At 44.5% G+C, this 22,173-nt stretch overlaps 2 protein-coding genes across 3 annotated transcripts in view; one reads left to right on the top strand and one right to left on the bottom strand.

Annotated features, from left to right (window-relative positions):
- Nucleotides 1–3,563, bottom strand: part of LOC107983895 (zinc finger protein 420-like) — a 31,042-nt gene extending 27,479 nt beyond the window's left edge. For both annotated transcript variants that reach the window (XM_062960220.1, XM_062960218.1), the window contains exon 1: nucleotides 3,222–3,563. The gene's annotated coding sequence lies outside the window, so the exon portion shown is untranslated. The remainder of the gene's footprint in view (nucleotides 1–3,221) is intronic.
- A 626-nt stretch (nucleotides 3,564–4,189) lies between these two features.
- The window catches only part of LOC103281820 (melanotransferrin), a 43,100-nt gene continuing 25,116 nt past the window's right edge, over nucleotides 4,190–22,173 (top strand). Inside the window, exons 1-5 of the mRNA XM_062960407.1 lie at nucleotides 4,190–4,301; nucleotides 8,417–8,505; nucleotides 9,584–9,747; nucleotides 14,055–14,154; nucleotides 21,979–22,155. Coding sequence (XP_062816477.1) covers nucleotides 8,457–8,505; nucleotides 9,584–9,747; nucleotides 14,055–14,154; nucleotides 21,979–22,155 — 490 coding nt within the window. The 5' untranslated portion in view covers nucleotides 4,190–4,301; nucleotides 8,417–8,456. The remainder of the gene's footprint in view (nucleotides 4,302–8,416; nucleotides 8,506–9,583; nucleotides 9,748–14,054; nucleotides 14,155–21,978; nucleotides 22,156–22,173) is intronic.

The following is a 22,173-nucleotide window of genomic DNA, read 5'->3' on the forward strand; positions in this document are numbered from 1 at the left end:
AAGAAAGGAAACAAGGCTCCTTACAAAGAAGAAAAACCATTATAAGTTAAGAAGAAAAGTCAACATCTGTCCGGGAACTGATGGAGTTGGCAAGTTTTAGACAGAAAATTAGTCATACATTTACAACAATTTGGAACAACATCAGCGAAATATTGCTATATGACAGACATTTGACTATCTCCAAATTGTGGCAGATAGCAGAGCCTAGTCCACCCACCATCCAGGCATTCATTCAGAGTAGCATACTATCCTTAGCTGAGGTTGTTTTTTGAAGGCATGGAGAAATATATTTGGGTGTCATCAGCATAGTTGAAGAGGCACAACTTCTGCCAACCTAGCAGTTCGAAAACATGCCAATGTGAGTAGATCAATAGGTACCGCTCCGGTGGGAAGGTAACGGCGCTCCATGCAGTCATACCAGTGGCCAGATGACCTTGGAGGTGTCTACGGACAATGCTGGCTCTTCGGCTTAGAAATGGAGATGAGCACCAACCCCAGAGTGTGAGTAGATCAATAGGTACCGCTCCGGTGGGAAGGTAACGGCGCTCCATGCAGTCATACCAGTGGCCAGATGACCTTGGAGGTGTCTACGGACAATGCCGGCTCTTCGGCTTAGAAATGGAGATGAGCACCAACCCCCAGAGTCAGACGTGACCGGACTTAACGTCAGGGGAAAACTTTTTTTATATTTCTATCCTGCTCTTCTCACCCAAGAGTTGGAAACGACTAGACGACTGAGCAGCAGCAGGAGCCCCCGATGGCACAGCAGTTTAACCGCTGAGCTGCTGAACTTGCTGACCGAAAGGTTGGCCGTTCAAATCGAGGGAGTGGGGTGAGCTCCCGCTGTCAGCCCCAGCTTCTGCCAACCTAGCAGTTCGAAAACATGCAAAGGTGAATAAATCAATAGGTACTGCTTTGGTGGGAAGGTAACGGCGCTCCATGCAGTCATGCCAGTGGCCACATGACCTTGGAGGTGTCTATGGACAACGCCGGCTCTTTGGCTTAGAAATGGAGACGAGCACCAACCTCCCAGAGTTGGACACGACTGGATTTAACGTCCGGGGAAACCTTTACCTTACCTATGTGATTACACTCTGGGAGCCTCCGGTGGTGCAGCGGTTTAACTGATGAGCTGCTGAACTTGCTGACCGAAAGGTCGGCAGTTCAAATCTGGGGAATGGGGTGAGCTCCCACTGTTAGCCGCAGCTTCTGCTATCCTAGCAGGTCGAAAACATGCAAAGGTGAGTAAATCAATAGGTACTGCTTTGGTGGGAAGGTAACGGCGCTCCATGCAGTCATGCCAGTGGCCACATGACCTTGGAGGTGTCTATGGACAACATCAAATAACCAGAACCAGGGATAAAATGGGCAAGATTAAAAATGGCCAAGGGCTGGGTATGGGCTTGTGGAGAAGGTTTTGAGGCTGAGGTAAAGTGCTGACCTCACTGTAATGTCAGTTTGGGATTAACAGAATTTATTTATGTATTTACTCCTGCCAATCTAGCAGTTCGAAAACATGCAAATGTGAGTGGATAAATAGGTACCGCTCTGGCGGGAAGGTAACGGTGTTCCATGCAGTCATGCCAGTGGCCACATGACCTTGGAGGTGTCTATGGACAACGCCGGCTCTTTGGCTTAGAAATGGAGATGAGCACCAACCCCCAGAGTTGGACACGACTGGACTTAACGTCCGGGGAAACCTTTACCTTACCTATGTGATTACACTCTGGGAACCCCCGGTGGTGCAGCGGTTTAACTGATGAGCTGCTGAACTTGCTGACTGAAAGGCTGGCAGTTCAAATCTAGGGAGTGGGGTGAGCTCCCACTGTTAGCCCCAGCTTCTGCCAACCTAGCAGTTCAAAAACATGCAAAGGTGGGTAGATCAATAGGTACTGTAGGACAATTACCTTCAAAGGGTCCTGGCTCAGGAGGGCAATCGGGCAGAGAAATTCAGTCTCGTGAGAGATGCAAAAAGCAAAGTTTATTTTCACATAGCTATGAGAAGGCGGACAGCTGTACATACTCCAGAGGGCTGTACAATGCAAATGGCTGCCGCAACATGTGCGTAGCAAACAAAGGATTTTATATCTCGGCCTTATCTAGAATTGACCAATGGCTGAGGATCTTCCTCACCTTCCACACCTACTTTGGCATAAATGATACCGATGACCTAACTTGTTTACTCTGAGCTTTGTTGTCTCTCTGGAACTTCCTGAAGGAAGTCACCAGCCCACAGGAAGGGAGGGGTAATAGGACCATTGTTGCACATACTAAAGTAGAGTCTCATTTATCCAACACTTGCTTATCCAACATTCTGGATTATCCAATGCATTTTTGTAGTCAATGTTTTAAATGCATCGTGATATTTTGGTGCTAAATTTGTAAATACAGCAATTACTACATAGCATTACTGCATATTGAACTACTTTTTCTGTCAAATTTGTTGTATAACGTGATGTTTTGGTGTTTAATTTGTAAAATCATAACCTAATTTGATGTTTAATAGGCTTTTCCTTAACGCCTCCTTATTATCCAACATATTTGCCGGCCCGTTTATGTTGGATAAGTGAGACTCTACTGTACTTTGGTTCATACAAAGTGCTTATATATCTATATATTTAAAAGAGTGATGGAATCCTGGCGACCGACAAAACAACAAAACTAAACACCGCACAACCTCAAAAATTGACAGCACAACACCTCATCCACGCCTCTAGGTTGATACAACAAAAAGAAAAGAAAAATAAAGTCCTAATTAGAGGGAGAGGAATAATTGTTTTTATCCAATTGCTGCCAGTTAGAAGGCTAAGCTCTGCCCACTTGGTCACCTAGCAACCCACTCAGCCCAGGGGACAGGCAAAGTTAGGCCTCACTTAGGCCTCTTCCACACTGCCTATAAAATACAGACACCGCCAGACAATGCCACAGCAACGTGTGGCCGGGCACAGCTAGTTATCTATATAAAGTCTATATGATATATGCAGAGGCAAAGCTATGTTAAGGGGGGGAAAGGAATGGTGGGAGTTGAAGTCCAAAACACCTGAAGGGAAGGCCCAAGTAGGCCCAGGCCTGTGCTAGGCCGGGAAAAGTCAGCGAAAGGATGAAGGAAAAGTGGGGAGCCAGGGCGGTTATACAGCAACAACCAAGTCCGGAGGGGAAGGGAGACCAGGAACGGGACAATAAATCAATAAATAAACACACCGGTTCCTCAAATAATTTACCTCAGTCGGCTCCAACCGTCGCCTTCCCGCCTCAGAAAGAAAATGGCGGAGGGAGAGCCCAGAAGCACCACTCCTTCGCCCTCCTATTGGCCGAGTCTGGGAAGCCCCGCTCAGACAAGGCCTCCTATTGGTTGCCTTCTGCTTTGCAGCTTTGATTGACGTCGCAAAGGAGGCGAGCGAAAGAGAAAGAAGAAGCAGAGGGGCTCTGCTGAGGCCTACCCAAAAAGCCCCGCCTCCTTCTCCCTCCCATTGGCCGAGTCCGGGAAGCCCCGCCCAGACAAGGCCTCCTATTGGCTGCCTCCCGCTATGCAGCTTTGATTGACGCTGCAAAGGAGGCGAGAGAGAGAAGCAGAGAGGCTCTGCTGAGGCCTACCCAAAAAGCTCCGCCTTCTTCGTCCTCCCATTGGCCGAGTCCGAGAAGCCCCGCCCACACAAGGCCTCCTATTGGCTGCCTCCCGCTATGCAGCTTTGATTGACGTTGCAAAGGAGGCGAGAGAGAGAAGCAGAGAGGCTCTGCTGAGGCCTACCCAAAAAGCTCCGCCTCCTTCTTCCTCCCATTGGTCGAGTCTTGGAAGCGTCGCCCATCGGAGGTCTCCCATTGGCTGATTATCGCTCTGCAGCTTTGATTGACGTTGCAAAGGAGGCGAGAGAGAGGAAAAGCAGAGGCTCTGCTGAGGCCTATCAAAAAGCTCCGCCTCCTTCGTCCTCCCATTGGCCGAGTCCTGGAAGCGTCACCCATCGGAGGTCTCCCATTGGCTGATTATCGCTCTGCAGCTTTAATTGACGTCTTGCAAAGATTAGGCTGCCTCTGGTGACAGAGACTAAAAGGCAGGGAGGGGCTCTGCTGAAGGAGGCCCCTCCTCCTTCGCCTTGCCATTGGGCGAGTCTGGAGAGCCCCGCCCACACAACGCCTCGCATTGGCTGCCGACCCTTCTTGCAGCTTTGATTGACGGGTTGCAAAGGAAGGCGGTCTCTGGTGTGAGAGAGAGTGAAAACGAAAGTGGGTGACGTCAGCGCAGGGCCGCCATTTTGGCAGGAAGAAGAGAAGGAAGGAGGAAGGTTTCCTGAGGGAAGGAAGAGGTGAGAGAAGGAAACATCCTAATTCATGCTAATAATAGTAATACTAATAATTAGAAGTACATACACACACATGTATATAATATACTAGCTATGCCCGGCCACACGTTGCTGTGGCGAAGTCTGGTGGTCTGGGAAATAAAGTCTTGAGGAATTGGTGGTAGTTACGGTAAAGGTGTGGAGTCCAGATAATCCAGTTAAAGCAAATAATATAAGATTATAAATGGGTTATATAGCTGTGTGGAAGGGCCTTGAGTCTACACTACCATATAATCCAGTTAAAATCTGATAATCTGTATTTTATAGGCAGTGTGGAAGAGGCCTGAGTGAGGCCTAACTCTGCCTGTCCCCTGGGCTGAGTGGGTTGCTAGGAGACCAAGTGGGCGGAGCTTAGCCTTCTAACTGGCAGCAATTGGATAAAAACCATTCTTCCTCTCCCTCTAATTAGGACTTTATTTTTCTTTTCTTTTTGTTGTATCAACCTAGAGGCATGGATGATGGGTTGTGTTGTCAAATTTCGAGGTTGTGGGGTGTTTAGTTTTGTTGCTTTGGCGGTCGCCGTGATGCCATCACTCATATATATATATATATATACAGTAGAGTCTCGCTTATCCAAGACTCACTTATCCAAGGTTCAGGATTATCCAAGCCATTTTTGTAGTCAAAGGTTTCAATATATCGTGATATTTTGGTGCCGTGATTCCATTACCCTTTTATATATATAGATAACTATGCCTGGCCACGCGTTGCTGTGGCTAGGACTTAATTTTTCTTTTCTTTTTGTTGTATGAACGTAGAGGCGTGGATCAGAGGTTGTGCTGTCAATTTTCAAGGTTGTGGGGCATTTAGTTTAGTTGTTTTGTCCGGTGCCGTGATCCCATTACCCTTTTATATATATAGCTGTGCCCGGCCACGCGTTGCTGTGGCTAGGACTTAATTTTTCTTTTCTTTTTGTGGTATGAACGTAGAGGCGTGGATGAGAGGTTGTGCTGTCAATTTTCAAGGTTGTGGGGCATTTAGTTTAGTTGTTTTGTCCGGTGCCGTGATTCCATTACCCTTTTATATATATAGATAGCTGTGTCCGGCCACACGTTGCTGTGGCTAGGACTTAATTTTTCTTTTCTTTTTGTTGTATGAACGTAGAGGCGTGGATGAGAGGTTGTGCTGTCAATTTTCAAGGTTGTGGGGCGTTTAGTTTAGTTGTTTTGTCCGGTGCCGTGATTCCATTACCCTTTTGTATAGATAGATGAATGTGTTTATGTATGTATATATAGAGAGAGATTGATATCAAAGAAGGCTGGCCAGGCCACAACACCTTGAAGAAGAGAACAAGGAGAGGCCTGGCCTTTCAAGGAAAGCTCTGAGGATGACCTGGGAAGGAATGCCACTGGAGCATTGCAGCACACCAACATACCCAGGAGACACTCTGGACCTATAAGAAGCACTGCTTGAATATCAAGCAAAAAGTGGGTGCTAGAAATATTGACTATTCTAAAGCCTTTGACCGTGTGGATCATAATAAACTATGGCATGTTCTTGGTGGTCTGGGGATACCAAGTCCCCTTGTCTGGCTCCTGAGAAATGTCAGAGTAATTCAGATCTTGTGATGGTACGGCTTGCAGTGAATACAGCAGATGGTCCCAATCACTAGTCAGGCTAGACATCATGATGTATGCCTGATGCTCTTTGGTTATTTGAACACCTCTGGTTTGGCATTCTAGGAACAATTCCTTCATCTTCTTCACATGCTGTCTTACATCTCCACCTTCAGACAGCTTTGCTCTGTATAGCCTCTTCGTCCAGATCATTTTGCCTAGTGTGCTTTCTCTCTGGTGCACATTCCTGAGAGCTTCCCACACTTCTACGGCGGTTTGTAGTTGTTGCACATTCACTAATTGATCTGGCATTATGCTCAGGATCAAACTTGCCAGCCCTCTTTCATTTTTCTCTCTGTCGGCTTCTGTTCCTAAGATCGTCTTCTGCAGCCCTTCTCTCACCAGCAAATGCTGCATATACACAGACCATTCTTTGTAGTTATGGTCATTTAATTTCTCAATAGTCGTAAATGAGTTTGAGGCAGCCGTCCTCTCACCTTCCGGAGACCCTCGCTTTCGAGTTTCAGCCCAGCCACTGATGGTTCCACATTTTCAGCAGCGTCTGGCAGTCTCCCCCTCAAGCTTCTGGATTTATGGCTCCTCTCACTTCTGACCATTAATCAGTCAGGCCTCAGGACACCCCGCTGCGCCGCTCTGCTTCTTCAGGAATCAATCTTCCTCCGAACACACCAGATTCACACTCAAGCAGGCTCACCAAAACAGCGGGTCTCGTCTTTGGTCACACTCGCAGCTCCAACTTTCTCACCACTTCAAACTCCAGAATTCCGGTCCAGTCTAGAAACTGGCATCTGGGAACTGGTCAGTCTGGTCAGACTTCCTTCTTTGGAGGCTTTTAAGCAGAGGCTGGATGGCCATCTGTTGGGGGTGCTTTGAATGCGATTTCCTGCTTCTTAGCAGGGGGTTGGACTGGATGGCCCATGAGGTCTCTTCCAACTCTACTATTCTATGATTCTATGAGACTGGTCTGGGATCTGGGCCCATAACCAAAATTGTCAGAGTAATTCGCAGCGTAGCAGCAGTTGTATGTTGTCAATGGAGTGCAGAACGAAGAGACGTCAGAGACGATGGTAAAAAATATATACAAAGGTTTATTGTACAAGACAAACAGACTTGCAGATGAACACAGGACTTGGCTTTTATTCTAGGCAGACACAACTCAGAACAGAGCAAGATCTCAACGGATGCAATCAGTAATGTACAAACACACTTGTGTCTGGACACTCCCCAGGTTCCAGCCACACATCAAGGTCAACTCAGCTTCTCAGTCATTAACTCTTTACAGACTATAGCATACTCTGGATGATGCAATCAGTATGCAATACATGCCAGACACAAATTTCATTTAAACACTATCAATACACAAATCCCACATTAACAAGAAATCTGTATAAAGACCAAGTAGCCACAGTCAGGACAGACCACGGAACAGGAGACTGGTTCAAGATTGGGAAAGGAATGCAGACATCAGGGCTGCGTCCTCTCACCCTCCCTATTCAACTTGTACGCAGAACACATCATGCGACATGCGGGGCTTGAGGAATCCAAGGCCGGAGTTAAAATTGCTGGAAGAAACACTAACAACCTTAGGTATGCAGACGATACCATTCTGATGGCCGAAAGTGAGGAGCCCTATCACCAAGGTGGAAGAAGAAAGTGCAAAAGCTGGGTTGCAGTTAAACATCAAGAAAACCAAGATTATAGCAACCAGACTAATTGACAACTGGCAAATAGAGGGAGAAAACGTGGAGGCAGTGACAGACTTCATATTTCTATTTTGCCAAAATTCTGTTCAATTTCACTGGAAAATTACCTTGGGCCTGCCCTGTGAAGGAAAAGCTGGTTTCACCTGCAGCGATTCCGCTGGTGCGCATCAGCTGATGAATCCGATCTCATCCACGGAGGTGGAGCCGTTTCCCAGTACACGCAAGCGTGTTGAGCAATGGAGGAGAGCCTTGACAATGGAAGGGAGTCCTGTTTATATAAAAATAATAGACTAGCCGTGCTCAGCCACGCGTTGCTGTGGCAAAGTGGTGGTGGTATTGGTTAAAAATTGTTGTGTAATTTTTATTTGTATTTTTTAATTAATTTTATCGTAAGTTATCTTTTTATTTATTATATTTTATTATTTTCTTGTATTACTTTTTAGTTATTTCTTGTTATTATAATATTTTATTGTATTAATTTTTTAGTGTTTTTAATTATTTTTTTAGTGTTTTTTATTATTTTTGATTGGGTTTCTAGGAGACCAAGTTGGAGGAGCTTAGCCTTCAAACTGGCAGCAATTGGATAAAAACAATTATTCCTCTCCCTCTAATTAGGACTTTCTTTTTCTTTTCTTTTTGTTGTATCAACCTAGAGGCGTGGATGATGGGTTGTGTTGTCAAATTTCGAGGTTGGGGGGCCTGTAGTTTTGTTGTTTTGTCTGGTGCCGTGATGCCATCACTCTTTTATATATATAGATTAAACGGCTTCTTCCCTTTGTATTCCTGTCATCAAAACAAGAGGGAAGCTGCATCCGGTTTCCTGCTGGTCCTCTGCAGCCATGAAGGCGGCTCTACTTCTCTGGCCTCTCCTCCTCCTCTCCTCCTCAGGTAAAAGTAATAATAGTAATAAATAATAATACAGTTTATTTATAGTCTGCTTAATGATAATAATAACAACAACTACTACTTTATTTTTGTGTTGTCGAAGGCTTCGCCCGTTAACAACACAACCGTCCAATGCTAAGGCTTCCCCGTCTGCGCAGGGTTCCATACTTCTCACTTTAACAACACAACCGTCCAATGCTAAGGCTTCCCCATCTGCGCAGGGTTCCATACTTCGCTCTTTAACAACACAACCATCCAATGCTAAGGCTTCCCCGTCTGCGCAGGGTTCCATACTTCGCTCTTTAACAACACAACCGTCCAATGCTAAGGCTTCCCCGTCTGCGCAGGGTTCCATACTTCGCACTTTAACAACACAACCGTTCAATGCTAAGGCTTCCCCGTCTGCGCAGGGTTCCATACTTCGCTCTTTAACAACACAACCGTCCAATGCTAAGGCTTCCCCGTCTGCGCAGGGTTCCATACTTCGCTCTTTAACAACACAACCGTTCAATGCTAAGGCTTCCCCGTCTGCGCAGGGTTCCATACTTCGCTCTTTAACAACACAACCGTCCAATGCTAAGGCTTCCCCGTCTGCGCAGGGTTCCATACTTCTCACTTTAACAACACAACCGTCCAATGCTAAGGCTTCCCCGTCTGCGCAGGGTTCCATACTTCGCACTTTAACAACACAACCGTCCAATGCTAAGGCTTCCCCATCTGCGCAGGGTTCCATACTTCGCTCTTTAACAACACAACCGTCCAATGCTAAGGCTTCCCCGTCTACGCAGGGTTCCATACTTCGCTCTTTAACAACACAACCGTTCAATGCTCAGGCTTCCCGCCCAATGGAACTGTAGAAGAGAGTCTACTGAACAAGTCTGCATCAGGCACCTTTATCTTTTAGCAGAGGTGGTATATATTGATCTACTTGCAGTGCATGCTTTCGAATTGCTAGATTGGAGAAGCTAAGGCTGACAGCAGGAGCTCACTCCAACTTGCGGCCTCTGGTCAGCCGATCTCCTGCAGCTAGTGGTTTAATCTATGTCAACCTATGGTTGACAAAAGGGCGTTTTCCCCTCAGGGAAGAAGGTCCGGTGGTGTACTTTGTCGGACGCGGAGCAGCGGAAGTGCTCGGAATTGTCCCGGGCGTTGCTGTCCGCCTCGGCCCCGTCCGCCCTCAGCGCCTTCACTCGGATGTCCTGCATTCGAGTTCACAACACTCGCGATTGTATCGACAAGATCAGGGTGAGTCTTATTGGTTACAAAATGGCCGCTTCTTATTGTTTATGGATTACTTTCGTTTCCAACATGGTCCATTATTGCTGACATCTCATTGTTTCCAAAAAGTCTGCATCCCCCCTCAAATAATTTTTATCAAGCATTCACTCGATAGTACTTACTTAGGCGATCCCTCATTTAGGCTGAGGATGATGGTCCTCCGTTTCTGGTGTCCGTAGATGGCTGAAGAGACCTATTCTTGATCTGCATATTTGTCAGGGGATGATGGGTAGCAGAGTGAAATCCAAAATTCACCATCCCGGTCTTGACCTCCTTCTCTCCAGACTGTTTCCCGTGTGGAAAAAACAGCACTGGACAAACACACTCCAGCAGATGAGGGTTCGGTTGGAAATCCAACAGCAATAAACTTTTATTTACATTTCTATATACAAACAGAGCAAATCAGTCCTTCTCTCCATGAGTGCTTTTGCCCGAAGCGAACTCATGCATGCACAGCACATTGCTCAACTGTTCAGGAAACTCCTCTGCATTCCACAGGAACAAGAAAGAAAGTCCCGGTCAAAAAAAACTTGACCCCATTGGTCCTGTGATACATCAATCATAGCAGACTCTCATTAACTCCATAACTGCTGAAATGCCTTGCCGAAAAAACTAACACATAAGGCATTTCTAATAACCCAGATTGATTTTAACATTTCACAATACACAATACCCTGACAATATTCTCCCGCAATATCCTCCAATTAGAGCGTTATATAATAATAACTAAACACAGCTGTCTCTTCTAAACAATATCTGAAAAATATGCACCACGATAAAGGTTCAAAACATAGAACACAATATGTATATTAGAGCATCATATGCATAATAATGTTAACAATAATGCAAATAATAATACAACTGATAACCAAATTCTGTCAGCTGTAGTGGCACACAGTCGTGACTTACAAAGATTTATAGACTGCAATCATCCAGATTTGAATGCTACACAGAGCAGTTTTCAGTATAAAACATATATCAGACATATATCAACAAGACTCCAACTAAAGTTTGTTAGCGACACAGTATGTGTACATTCAGTCTCTCCAAATGCATGTAATATGCTGTAAAACTGAATATATCCGTGTGCAAATCAATTGGCTCAAACCTGGCTTGGAGTCAAAACAAATCAAAGTCTCTGTAGTCTTGGAGCAGTTCTATAGGACTCCTCAGGATGTAAATGCAGTCAATTAGCCGTAGCTTCAGTTTGTTGACAATAAATGGTCAAATAGATGTTATTTTAACATATTTGAGTAGCTGGCTGTGAGCCGAAGTAAGCTGTTTACATAAGCCGTTTACATATACTAATATACATATTATGTTCTATGTTTTGAACCTTTATCGTGGTGCATATTTTTCAGATATCTCCAATTAGAGCGCTCAAGGGCCAGGGCGCTGCGGGACTTATTTGCAGAACCAACAGACGAAGACTCCTTTGAGGGTTTTATCGAGGGAATGGAGGAAGAGATGGTTAGCTCAGAGGAGGATGACATGGAATGGACTTGTGTGAGGGAGGATTTGGGTGTTCCTGGTAATGATAGCATGGGAGGCGACTGGCGGGTTGCAGGATCGGACCCGTGGACGGGCTGGAGGGATGGGACGGGATCCACAGCTGGGGATGCTGTGGGGCGTAGTCAAAGGTGTGTTAGTTCTGATGAGGATGATGAGGAGGAGACACCTGGAATTAGGATAGCAGCTGACAGCGATGAGGAGTTATGAACTGGGATAAAATGGGGTTTAGAACCAATGGCTAATTGCGTTGGGCAAGGTAATCTGGACGAACGCTTGGGCTCTTGTTGGGGAACTTCCTGAAGACGGGTGTGATTCGTTTGCTGGATACGTAAGTTACCAAGGACACTGGGCATAGACGGCGGGAGGAACTGTGTGGGCTTTTCCTGTGCAACTTGTGTTTAATCTTAATAGCTTGGACCTCCATCGTCTTTTTGACGGACATTATTGCCAACTCTGGATTGACGCTGGACTGACTGACTGACTACGACTCTGGACTAACCCTTCTGTGGCTATCGGTGGAACTTGTGGAACCTAGACATCTGCATTTGGCTTTTCGACCCCGGACCGGATTGGGACCTCGCTGACCATCGTTATCCTGATTGAAGTGCCTGGACCTGGATTTCGCTCGTTGCACGGAGGAGCAACAGCCCGAGTTACTTCTGTAGCTCTTGAGTAGCAGAGGGGAATCTGCTGCGGGGTTTTGTGTTCATTTTGACCCTTTGTTAACCAGTTTTTGTTTGTTTAATTGCCAGGCTGAAGTAAGCACCTTTGTTTTAATCAGAAGTTTAATCCGGTTTATTCTTTTGAACTATCTAGACTCAAACGAAGTTATTTTTGTTACTTTTCACACTGAAGACAAGTGTTTGCCTCGTCTTTTGTTTCCTACGGGCAATTTTTAGTTCTGTAACCTCAATAAACTGTGTTGTATTCTACTTGGAGCGTTCTGTCTTTGACACATAGACTATTGAAGACTCTATTTTAATTTTAAATCCGTTGGTTCTTTCTTCTCACATTGCCTCCTGTGTCTTCGTATAGTCTTTTTTGTCGGTGATGATGGATGTGAGGCAGTTAAATTGAGACACTTACAGCCTCTTGTCTCAATTCTCCCCTCCGTTCGACAACTCAGCATCTGCTTAGAGCAGGGGTCCCCAAACTAAGGCCTGGGGGCCGGATGCGGCCCTCCAAGGTCATTTACCTGGCCCCCGCCCTCATTTATAATATATTTTAATATCCGTTTTAATAATATATTGTCTATACATATGATATTGATAATAACATTACTAGCTATGCCTGGCCACGCGTTGCTGTGGCAAAGTGGTGGTAGTATTGGTTAAAAATTGTTGTGTAATTTTTATTTGACGTTATTTGCATTTTTTTAAATTAATTTTTATTGTAAGTTATATTTTAATTTATTATATTTTATTATTTTCTTGTATTATTTTTAGTTATTTTCTGTTATTATAGTATTTTATTGTATTAATTTTTAGTGTTTTTGATTATTTTTTATTGGGTTGCTAGGAGACCAAGTTGGAGGAGCTTAGCCTTCTAACTGGCAGCAATTGGATAAAAGCAATTATTCCTCTCTCTCTAATTAGGACTTTATTTTTCTTTTCTTTTTGTTGTATCATCCTAGATGATGATGGGTTGTGTTGTCAAATTTAAAGGTTGGGGGGCCTGTAGTTTTGTTGTTTTGTGGGTCGCCGTGATGCCATCACTCTTTTATATATATAGATAATACTAATAATAATACCATATAATATTAATTATATGTTATATATTACATATATTATTACATATATTATAGCCGCCCTGAGTCCCCTGTTGGGTGAGAAGGGCGGGATATAAATATTGTAATAAATAAATAAAATAAATAAATATTACAGTATAGTGATATAGTTCAATATAGTAATATATAATGCTAATATTGAGCTATGCTTATAATATAATATATTGTATGTACATACAGCTGCTCTGAGTTCCCTTCAGGGTGATTAGGGTGGGATATAAATGTAGTAAATAAATGTAGTAAATGAATAAATAAATAATTTTGGACTTAAGCTCGCCCAAAGTCTGAAATGACTTGAAGACACACAACAACAACAACAATCCTAATTAACCTGACGATCTCATTGGCCAGAAGCAGGCCCACACTTCCTATCGAAATCCTGATAGGTTTATGTTGGTTAAAATTGTTTTCATTTTTAAATATTGTATTGTTCTTTCATTGTTATTGTCATTGTTTTGCACTGCAAATAAGATATGTGCAGTGTGCATAGGAATTCGTTTGGTTTTTTTTTCCCCCAAATGATAATTCGGCCCCTCAACAGTCTGAAGGATTGTGGACCGGCCCACGGCTTAAAAAGTTTGAGGACCCCTGGCTTAGAAGCATGAACAAATAAACATGCATATCTGTCTGCTGATCCCAGCGGTAATTATACTTTATTTACAGCTATGTACACAAATAGCAGCCGGAGCTGCTCACAGACATGTCTCTTCAACAGCAGGATTAATGGTGACAACAACCAAAACTTATCAGTAAAGTAGCACCTCCCAAATTCCATATTCCTCAGTGACTTATGTCCACTAGGTCAGCACAAACAGAAGCTGCATTCCTGCCACTCTATGCAATTAACATTTCTGGACTGGATTGCTTACCGAGGCACGCACATATACATTGAAACAATGACTTAACATTTCACCATATTAACCATTGCTCTGACATTTTTCCCGTTCCTTCATTCTTACTGTTGTTTCTTTGTTAGGCAAATAAGGCGGATGTGGCCTCGTTGGACGCCGGAGATGTTTATTCCGCCGTCAAAGTTTATGGATTGACCGTTGTGGCAAAGGAAGTTTACCCAGAAGGTATGTTCAAGAGCTCTTTTATATATATAGACTAGCTTGGAGACCCAGCAGTGCCCGGGTCATTTGAGAAAGGCATTGTTTGCCTGTGTTCCAAGTGTAGCCTATATGTTCAGTGGGTGTGGGTGAGCTCCAATTCCCATAGGCAAGTCCCATCGTCCAGTGTCCATCCCTCTCCAAACGGAGCCAGTACGTAGAGTAGGTCATGGGGGCTCCATGTACCATGTCTGGTCTTGATCAGTTATTATTTATTGTATTGTTCAACGTGTTATGATGTGTTGTTCTTTTTACATTCTGTTATATTGTACTGTTCTGGGCTTGGCCCCATGTAAGCCGCCCCGAGTCCCCGTTGGGGAGATGGTGGCGGGGTCTAAATAAAGTTTTATTATTATTATTATTATAGAATCATAGAATCATAGAATAGTAGAGTTGGAAGAGACCACATGGGCCATCTAGTCCAACCCCTTGCTAAGAAGCAGGAAATCGCATTCAAAGCACCCCCGACAGATGGCCATCCAGCCTCTGCTTCAAAGCCTCCAAGGAAGGAGCCTCCACCACGGCCCCGGGGAGAGAGTTCCACTGGTGAACAGCCCTTCTCACCGTGAGGAAGTTCTTCCTGATGTTCAGGTGGAATCTCCTTCCTTTCCTGTCCTTTGAAGCCCTTGTTCCCTTGTGTCCTAGTCTCCAGGGCAGCAGAAAACAAGCTCCCTCCCTCCTCCCTAGGACTTCCCTTCACGTATTTGTACATGGCTCTCATCATGTCTCCTCTCAGCCTTCTCTTCTGCAGGCTAAACATGCCCAGCTCTTTAAGCCGCTCCTCATAGGGCTTGTTCTCCAGACCCTTCATCATTTTAGTCTCCCTCCTCTGGACGCTTTCCAGCTTGTCAACATCTCCCTTCAACTGTGGTGCCCAAAATTGGACACAGTGTGATTCCAGGTGTGGTCTGACCAAGGCAGAATAGAAAGAGGGGGAGCAGGACTTCCCTGGATCTAGACGCTCTTCCCCTCTTGATGCAGGACAGAATCCCGTTGGCTTTTTTAGCTGCTGCATCACATTCCTGGCTCATGTTCCCCTTCCTCCCCACGAGGACTCCAAGGTCTTTTTCGCACACACTGCTGTCAAGCCAGGCATCGTCCCCCATTCTGTCTCTTTGATTTCCATTTTTTCTGCCGAAGTGAAGTCTCTTGCATTTGTCCCTGTTGAACTTCATTTTGTTAGTTTCGGCCAATCATCCCTCTCGTCTGTCAAGATCGTTTTGAATTCTGCTCCTGTCTTCTGGAGTGTTGGCTCTCCCTCCCAGTTTGGTGTCGTCTGCAAACTTGATGATCGTGCCTTCTGACCCTTCGTCTAAGTCGTTCATAAAGATCCTGAACAGAACCGGGCCCAGGACGGAGCCCTGCTTGTGGCACTCCACTTGTCACTTCTTTCCATGATGAAGACAACGCATTGGTGAGAATCACCCTTTGGGTTCGTTCGCTTAGCCAATTGCAGATCCACCTCACCGTCGTTTTGTCTAGCCCACATTTTACTAGTTTGTTTGCCAGAAGGTCGTGGGGGACTTTGTCGAAGGCCTTACTGAAATCTAGATATGCTACATCCACGGCATTCCCTGTATCGACCCAACTCGTAACTCTATCGAAAAAAGAGATCAGATGAGTCTGGCATGACTTGTTTTTGGTAAATCCGTGTTGACTATGAGCAATGACCGCATTTGTTTCTAAGTGTTTGCAGACCACTTCCTTAATGATCTTTTTCAGAATTTTGCCTGGTATTGATGTGAGGCTGACCGGACGGTAATTGTTTGGGTCGTTCTTTTTTCCCTTCTTGAAGATAAATAGGGACCACATTCGCCCTCCTCCAATCTGCTGGGACTTCTCCCGTTCTCCAAGAACTCTCGAAGATCATTGCCAGTGGTTCTGAAATAACTTCCGCTAGTTCCTTCAGTACTCTTGGGTGTAGCTGGTCTGGCCCTGGGGACTTGAATTCGTTTAGAGAGGCCAAGTGTTCCTGGACAACTTGTTTCCCTATTTGGGGTTGGATTTCCCCCAATCCTTCGTCCATTCCGTGTTGCTGAGGTTGAAGATGGCTTTCTTTTTCTGAGAAGACCGAGGCAAAGAAGGCATTAAGTAGTTCTGCCTTTTCCCTGTCCCCTGTCGCCATCACCCCATCTTCTCCTTGCAATGGCCCTATCGCCTCCTTTTTCTTCCTTTTTCTACCAACGTAAGCAAAAAAGCCTTTTTTGTTGTTTTTTATGTCCCTGGCAAGCCTGAGCTCATTTTGCGCTTTAGCCTTGCGAACCTTTTCCCTACAGGTGTTGGCTATACGTTTGAATTCTTCTTTGGTGATTTCTCCCCTTTTCCACTTCTTGTGCATGTCACTTTTGAGCTTTAGCTCAGTTAGAAGTTCTTTGGACATCCATTCTGGCTTCTTTGCACTTGTCTTATTTTTCTTCTTTGTTGGCACTGTTTGCATTTGCGCCTTGAGTATTTCACTTTTGAAAAACTCCCATCCATCCTTAACTCCCTTGTTTTTTAATATCGGCGTCCATGGAATGCCACTCAGTAATTCCTTCATTTTTTGGAAGTCAGCTCTCTTAAAGTCCAGAATGCGTGTTTGACTTGTCTTAGTTTCAGCATTCCTTTGTATTGCAAACTGCAGGAGCACATGGTCACTTGCCCCTAAGGATCCAACCACTTCAACTGTATTGATCAGGTCTTCCACATTTGTTAAGATTAGATCAAGAGTTGCTGATCCCCTTGTTGCCTCTTCTACCTTCTGGACCATAAAATTATCTGCAAGGCAAGTGAGGAATTTGTTGGACTTTGTACTCTTGGCTGAGTTTGTTTTCCAGCAGATATCGGGATAATTGAAATCGCCCATGACTACTATATCTCTTCTTTGTGCCTGTTTGGTCAGCTGTTGACAGAAGGCTTCATCAAGTCCTTCATCCTGACTCGGAGGTCTGTAGTAGACACCCACGACAAGATCTTTTTGAGTCCCGGTTCCCTTGATTCTTATCCAGATGCTTTCAAGCTGGTTTCCCGGATTACAGTCTTGCATTTCTTCTGCAACGTAACTGTTTTTGACATATAAAGCTACTCCCCCTCCTCTCCCCTTTGTTCTATTTCTGTGAAAGAGGTTATAGCCCTCAATGGTTAAATTCCAGTGATGGGAGTCATCCCACCAGGTTTCAGTGATGCCTATGACATCGTATGTGTGGTGCTGTGCTAGGAGTTGGAGTTCGTCTTGCTTATTTCCCATGCTCTGAGCATTAGTGTAAAGACATGTAAGCCCCTGTGACCTCCCCTCGAACTGTTTATTTGGGATTATTGTGCTCTCTGTACTTGGTCCTTGCTGTGTTTGTGCAGCCCTCCGTTTAGCCTTTCGGCGGTTCCCTGTGGTCGTGGGTAATATAGTGTTCGCCAGGCTGTTGTTCCCCTCCCCCAGTGGATCTAGTTTAAAGTGCGCCTGATGAGGTTTGTGAGTCTGTGTGCAAAAAGATGTTTTCCTACTTGTGTGAGATGCACCCCATCGCTTGCCAGTAGTCCATCCTCTTGGAAGAGTAGACCATGGTCAAGGAAGCCAAAATGCTCCTCTTGACACCATTTTCTGAGCCAGTTATTGACCTGTACTATTTTTCCGGCCCTTGTAGAGCCGTGTCCTACAACAGGGAGGAGGGATGAAAAGATCACATGTACATTATACAGTTTTAGCTTACTTCCGAGGGCTCGAAAATCATTTGTGATCTTTTGAAAAGTATGCCTAGCGGTGTCATTGGTACCTACATGAATCAACATAAGGTGGGGAGGGTGATGGGGCTTTAGGAGCCTGCTGAGCCTCTGAGTGATATGGTGTATTTTTGCCCCCGGGAGGCAGCATGTTTCTCGAGCCATCCCATCCAGTCTGGAAATGATGGCTTCCGTTCCTCTAAGGAGGGAGTCACCTACTACCAAGACCTGTTTCCTTTGAGGATTGACAGGGTCCCTTTTGTGCAAGACAGTGTGTATGTCCCCTGAAGAGTGTTCCTGTTGAAGTGAATCATGTAGGTGTAAAGTGTTGTCCTCCTCCTCAACATCCCCAGTGCATTCATCAATGACAATCCATTGAGATACATCCGAGAGCCCATTACTCTCCCAAGGATGTTCCTGTTGCTCCTGGTCTATGATTGGGGATGGAGCATTTGCATGATTACATAAGTGTGACTGTGGTGATGCACTGTCCTCGTCAGGGCTATCCCCTGCGCATTGATCCAGGGTGGTCCACTGAGTGGTATCTAAGAAACTGTGGTCCTCCACAAGATGTGTTTCCTGATTGTATGTTAATGATGTAAGAATTTCAAATCTGTTGTGTAAATGCAGCTGAGCAGAGGAGTTCTGCGGAGGCTGCCTGGTCCTGCGTCTCCTTCTATGGGTGACCTCCTTCCAAGCCTGAGGGTTGTCTACCTTTGAGTTGATCTCCCCATAAGGTTCCTGATCATGGTCTTGGTGGTGTTGGTGTGATGCAGGCTGCTGATCTACAACAGCGTGTTGTGCAGTGTCCAAGAAGAGCTCGAGTGCCTGAATGTCCTTAAGGGTCTTAATACAGTGCTCGAGCTGTTGGATCCTCTGCTCCATCAGAGTCATCTGTTTGCATTTGGAGCAGATGTAGTTGTCTAGTTTTTGTGTGAAAAAGCGGAACATGCCACAGCTGGTGCATGTGATGGGAATGTTTTGCTTTTGTTGCATCTCTTGGTGAGCGTGGTGGCCAAGTGGGATCTTTGTACAGTTAAGTAATATGCACGCACTTTATGTGCAAACTGCAACAAACCACCTCTTTGTGTATTTGTTTATGTTGCTTTGTTTCCTGTATGTACTGCAAAGGATAGTTAGTAAAGGTGCCTTTTTCGTGCGCGCCGTCAGGCGCATAAAGCTTTCCCAGAAACTCAATTAACAGGGGACAATGCCTGCTGTCAATCAACTTAAGTACCTGGCTCTCTTTCAACACAACATTCACACAACAGTTAGACTTTGACCACAGGAGCCAAGCCCACACTCAGTTTAAAATCTTAGCCAAATCTTAGCCAAATCCTACCTGAAGCCAGAGAGCAAAAATGTCCTCCTGCTGCCTCTGCTTCTGCAAGAACCAACTGCCCTTCTGGGATCAGGCTTCTCTGTGTCGTGGCTTCTCTGTGTCGTCTGACATGATAGTTGTTCTAAAATCATAACAGTAAATAAGGAACAACACTCTGAAAACAGAGAAATTCCAGACATGAATCAAATCAATGGCAGCTAACGACTCTGAACAAAGGATCCACCCAGGCAAGAAGAAACCAGGACATGAAGATTGCAAGGCCATTAATGCGAATCAAGGTGATGAATTACAACATTCACACTGGCCTCCAACAGACAAGAGTTCTTTCTCCCACCCTGGACCTTCCACCATTGCAGACAATAGAAAGCAACTGTAAAGATGTGTGGCAGGGAGGAATCTTTTGATTAATTATATTATTACTAGCTGTGCCCGGCCACGTGTTGCAGTGGCGTTGTCTGGTGGTGTTGGTGAGAACTTGTTGAGGTTGTGGTGGTATTGAATGTCTGTTGTATGGTTGTCTTTATGTTTAGTATGCATTTGGTTGTTTGTGTACTGTGAAAGTGGTGAGGGTAGAGGGGTCTATGTCCCTGTGTAGTATTGTATAGTATTTATAGGTTGTGCATGTGTTGTGAATGCTTGCATTGTGTCCTGCTGCATAGTAGAAAGGGTTGGGCTGGATGGCCCTTAGGGGTCTCTCCAAACTCTTGGATTCTATGCTTCTATTATTATTATTATTATTATTATTATTATTATTATTATTATCATCATCATCATTATTATGTAGAGGCTGGATGGCCATCTGTCAGGAGTGCTTGGATTGTGTCCTGCTGCATAGTAGAAAGGGTTGGGCTGGATGGCCCTTAGGGGTCTCTCCAAACTCTTGGATTCTATGCTTCTATTATTATTATTATTATTATTATTATTATTATTATTATTATCATCATCATCATTATGTAGAGGCTGGATGGCCATCTGTCAGGAGTGCTTGGATTGTGTCCTCCTGCATGGTAGAAGGAAGTTGATCTGGATGATCCTTAGGGGTCTCTCCAAACCTTAGGATTGTATGATGATGTTATTATTAGTATTAGTATTGAGAGGCTGGGTGGCCATCTGTTGGGAGTGCTTGGCTTGTGTCCTGCATGGCAGAATTGGGTTGGGCTGGATGGCCTTTAGGGGTGTCTCCTAACTGTCTGATGCTATGATTCGATGTGTATTATTATTGTGCAGATATTGGATGGCCATCTGTCAGGAGTGATTGGATTGTGTCCTCCTGCATGATATAAGGAAGTTGAACAGGATGATCCTTAGGGGTATCTGCTAACCTTAGGGCGGAACTTAGCCTTGTAACTGGCAGCAATTGGATAAAAACAATTATTCCTCTCCCTCTAATTAGGACTTTCTTTTTCTTTTCTTTTTGTTGTATCAACCTTGAGGCGTGGATGATGGATTGTGTTGTCAAATTTTGAGGTTGGGGGGCCTGTAGTTTTGTTGTTTTGTGAATTGCCGTGATGCCATCACTCTTTTATATATATAGATATATTTTACTATATCCGCTGCCACCAATTTTGGAGATCTCAGGCAGAGGGGAATTTCTTCCTTTATCTTTCTTATTTTATTCTTTTCTTCACTTTAGATGGTAGTGTTACTTAGTTTTGAAGAGAGGTGACAGAGACTTGGATATTGAAAGAAAACAACAAGTTTATTTCAGGCACAGAGCTTAGTGGTTACAGCATTGCTTCTTTAAAGGCACTTAGATAATGGTTGCAAATATAACTTATGATGAATACACTTTCAAATACTTGCTCCTTTCCTTGAGCAGTCTAAACCTGATCACTTTGGATCTAACCGGGATTGCTTCCCCTTACTACTGTACGCAGACTCTACAATTGAACCTAAACAAGTCACCTAACTTGTTTACTCTGACACAACTAGAGATCTGAGTTTCCCTGGTTTCCCTAACCTGGAACCAGTGTCTTCCCTGTGACTAAAATCACAGACTGAACTGTTTTTAAAACATTCCCTCCTTTTCCTTCAAACGGCGGTTGGCTCCGCCCTCGTTACTATGGTAACCTGCCTCAGAATGCTGAGCTGGTTACCATCCCCCACGCACTGGTAACTAAAACATAGCTAAACATGACTTTTAAAACGACATTAAACATGACTTCTATAAATCAAAATAAAACCACACTTCTTTACAGCAACCATTTTGTAAACAACTAGCTGTGCCCGGCCACGCGTTGCTGTGGCAAAGTGGTGGTGGTATTGGTTAAAAATTGTTGTGTAATTTTTATTTGACGTTATTTGCATTTTTTTATTAATTTTATTTTAAGTTATATTTGTATTTATTATATTTTATTATTTTCTTGTATTATTTTTAGTTGTTTTCTGTTATTATAGTATTTTATTGTATTAATTTTTTTAGTGTTTTTTATTTTTTTTTATTGGGTTGCTAGGAGACCAAGTTGGAGGAGCTTAGCCTTCTAACTGGCAGCAATTGGATGAAAGCAATTATTCCTCTCTCTCTAATTAGGACTTTATTTTTCTTTTCTTTTTGCTGTATCAACCTAGAGCCGTGGATAACGGGTTGTGTTGTCAAATTTCGAGGTTGGGGGGCCTGTAGTTTTGTTGTTTTGTGGGTCGCCGTGATGCCATCACTCTTTTATATATATAGATAAGAAGTAGTCATTTTGTAGACAACCGGAAGCGGGCATTTTAGTTTCCTTTCTCTCGTTTATTTCGGTGTTTCCGGCCCGTAGGGAGCTGCGTCTTCTCTGTGGTAGTCGCCCGCAAAGGGACCCTCGACATCAAGGGCCTGAAAGGGTCACGGAGTTGCCACAGCGGGGCAAGATGGACGTCCGGCTGGAGCCTCCCTTTGGGCTTCCTGTTGTCCCAGAACGACCTCCTTTGGGACAAAGGCCGACCCCTAAGTCACGGTGCGTGGTCAGGCGGGC

This window comes from Anolis carolinensis, unplaced genomic scaffold (assembly GCF_035594765.1).
Source record: "Anolis carolinensis isolate JA03-04 unplaced genomic scaffold, rAnoCar3.1.pri scaffold_7, whole genome shotgun sequence".
Classification (NCBI taxonomy): Eukaryota; Metazoa; Chordata; class Lepidosauria; order Squamata; family Dactyloidae; genus Anolis; species Anolis carolinensis.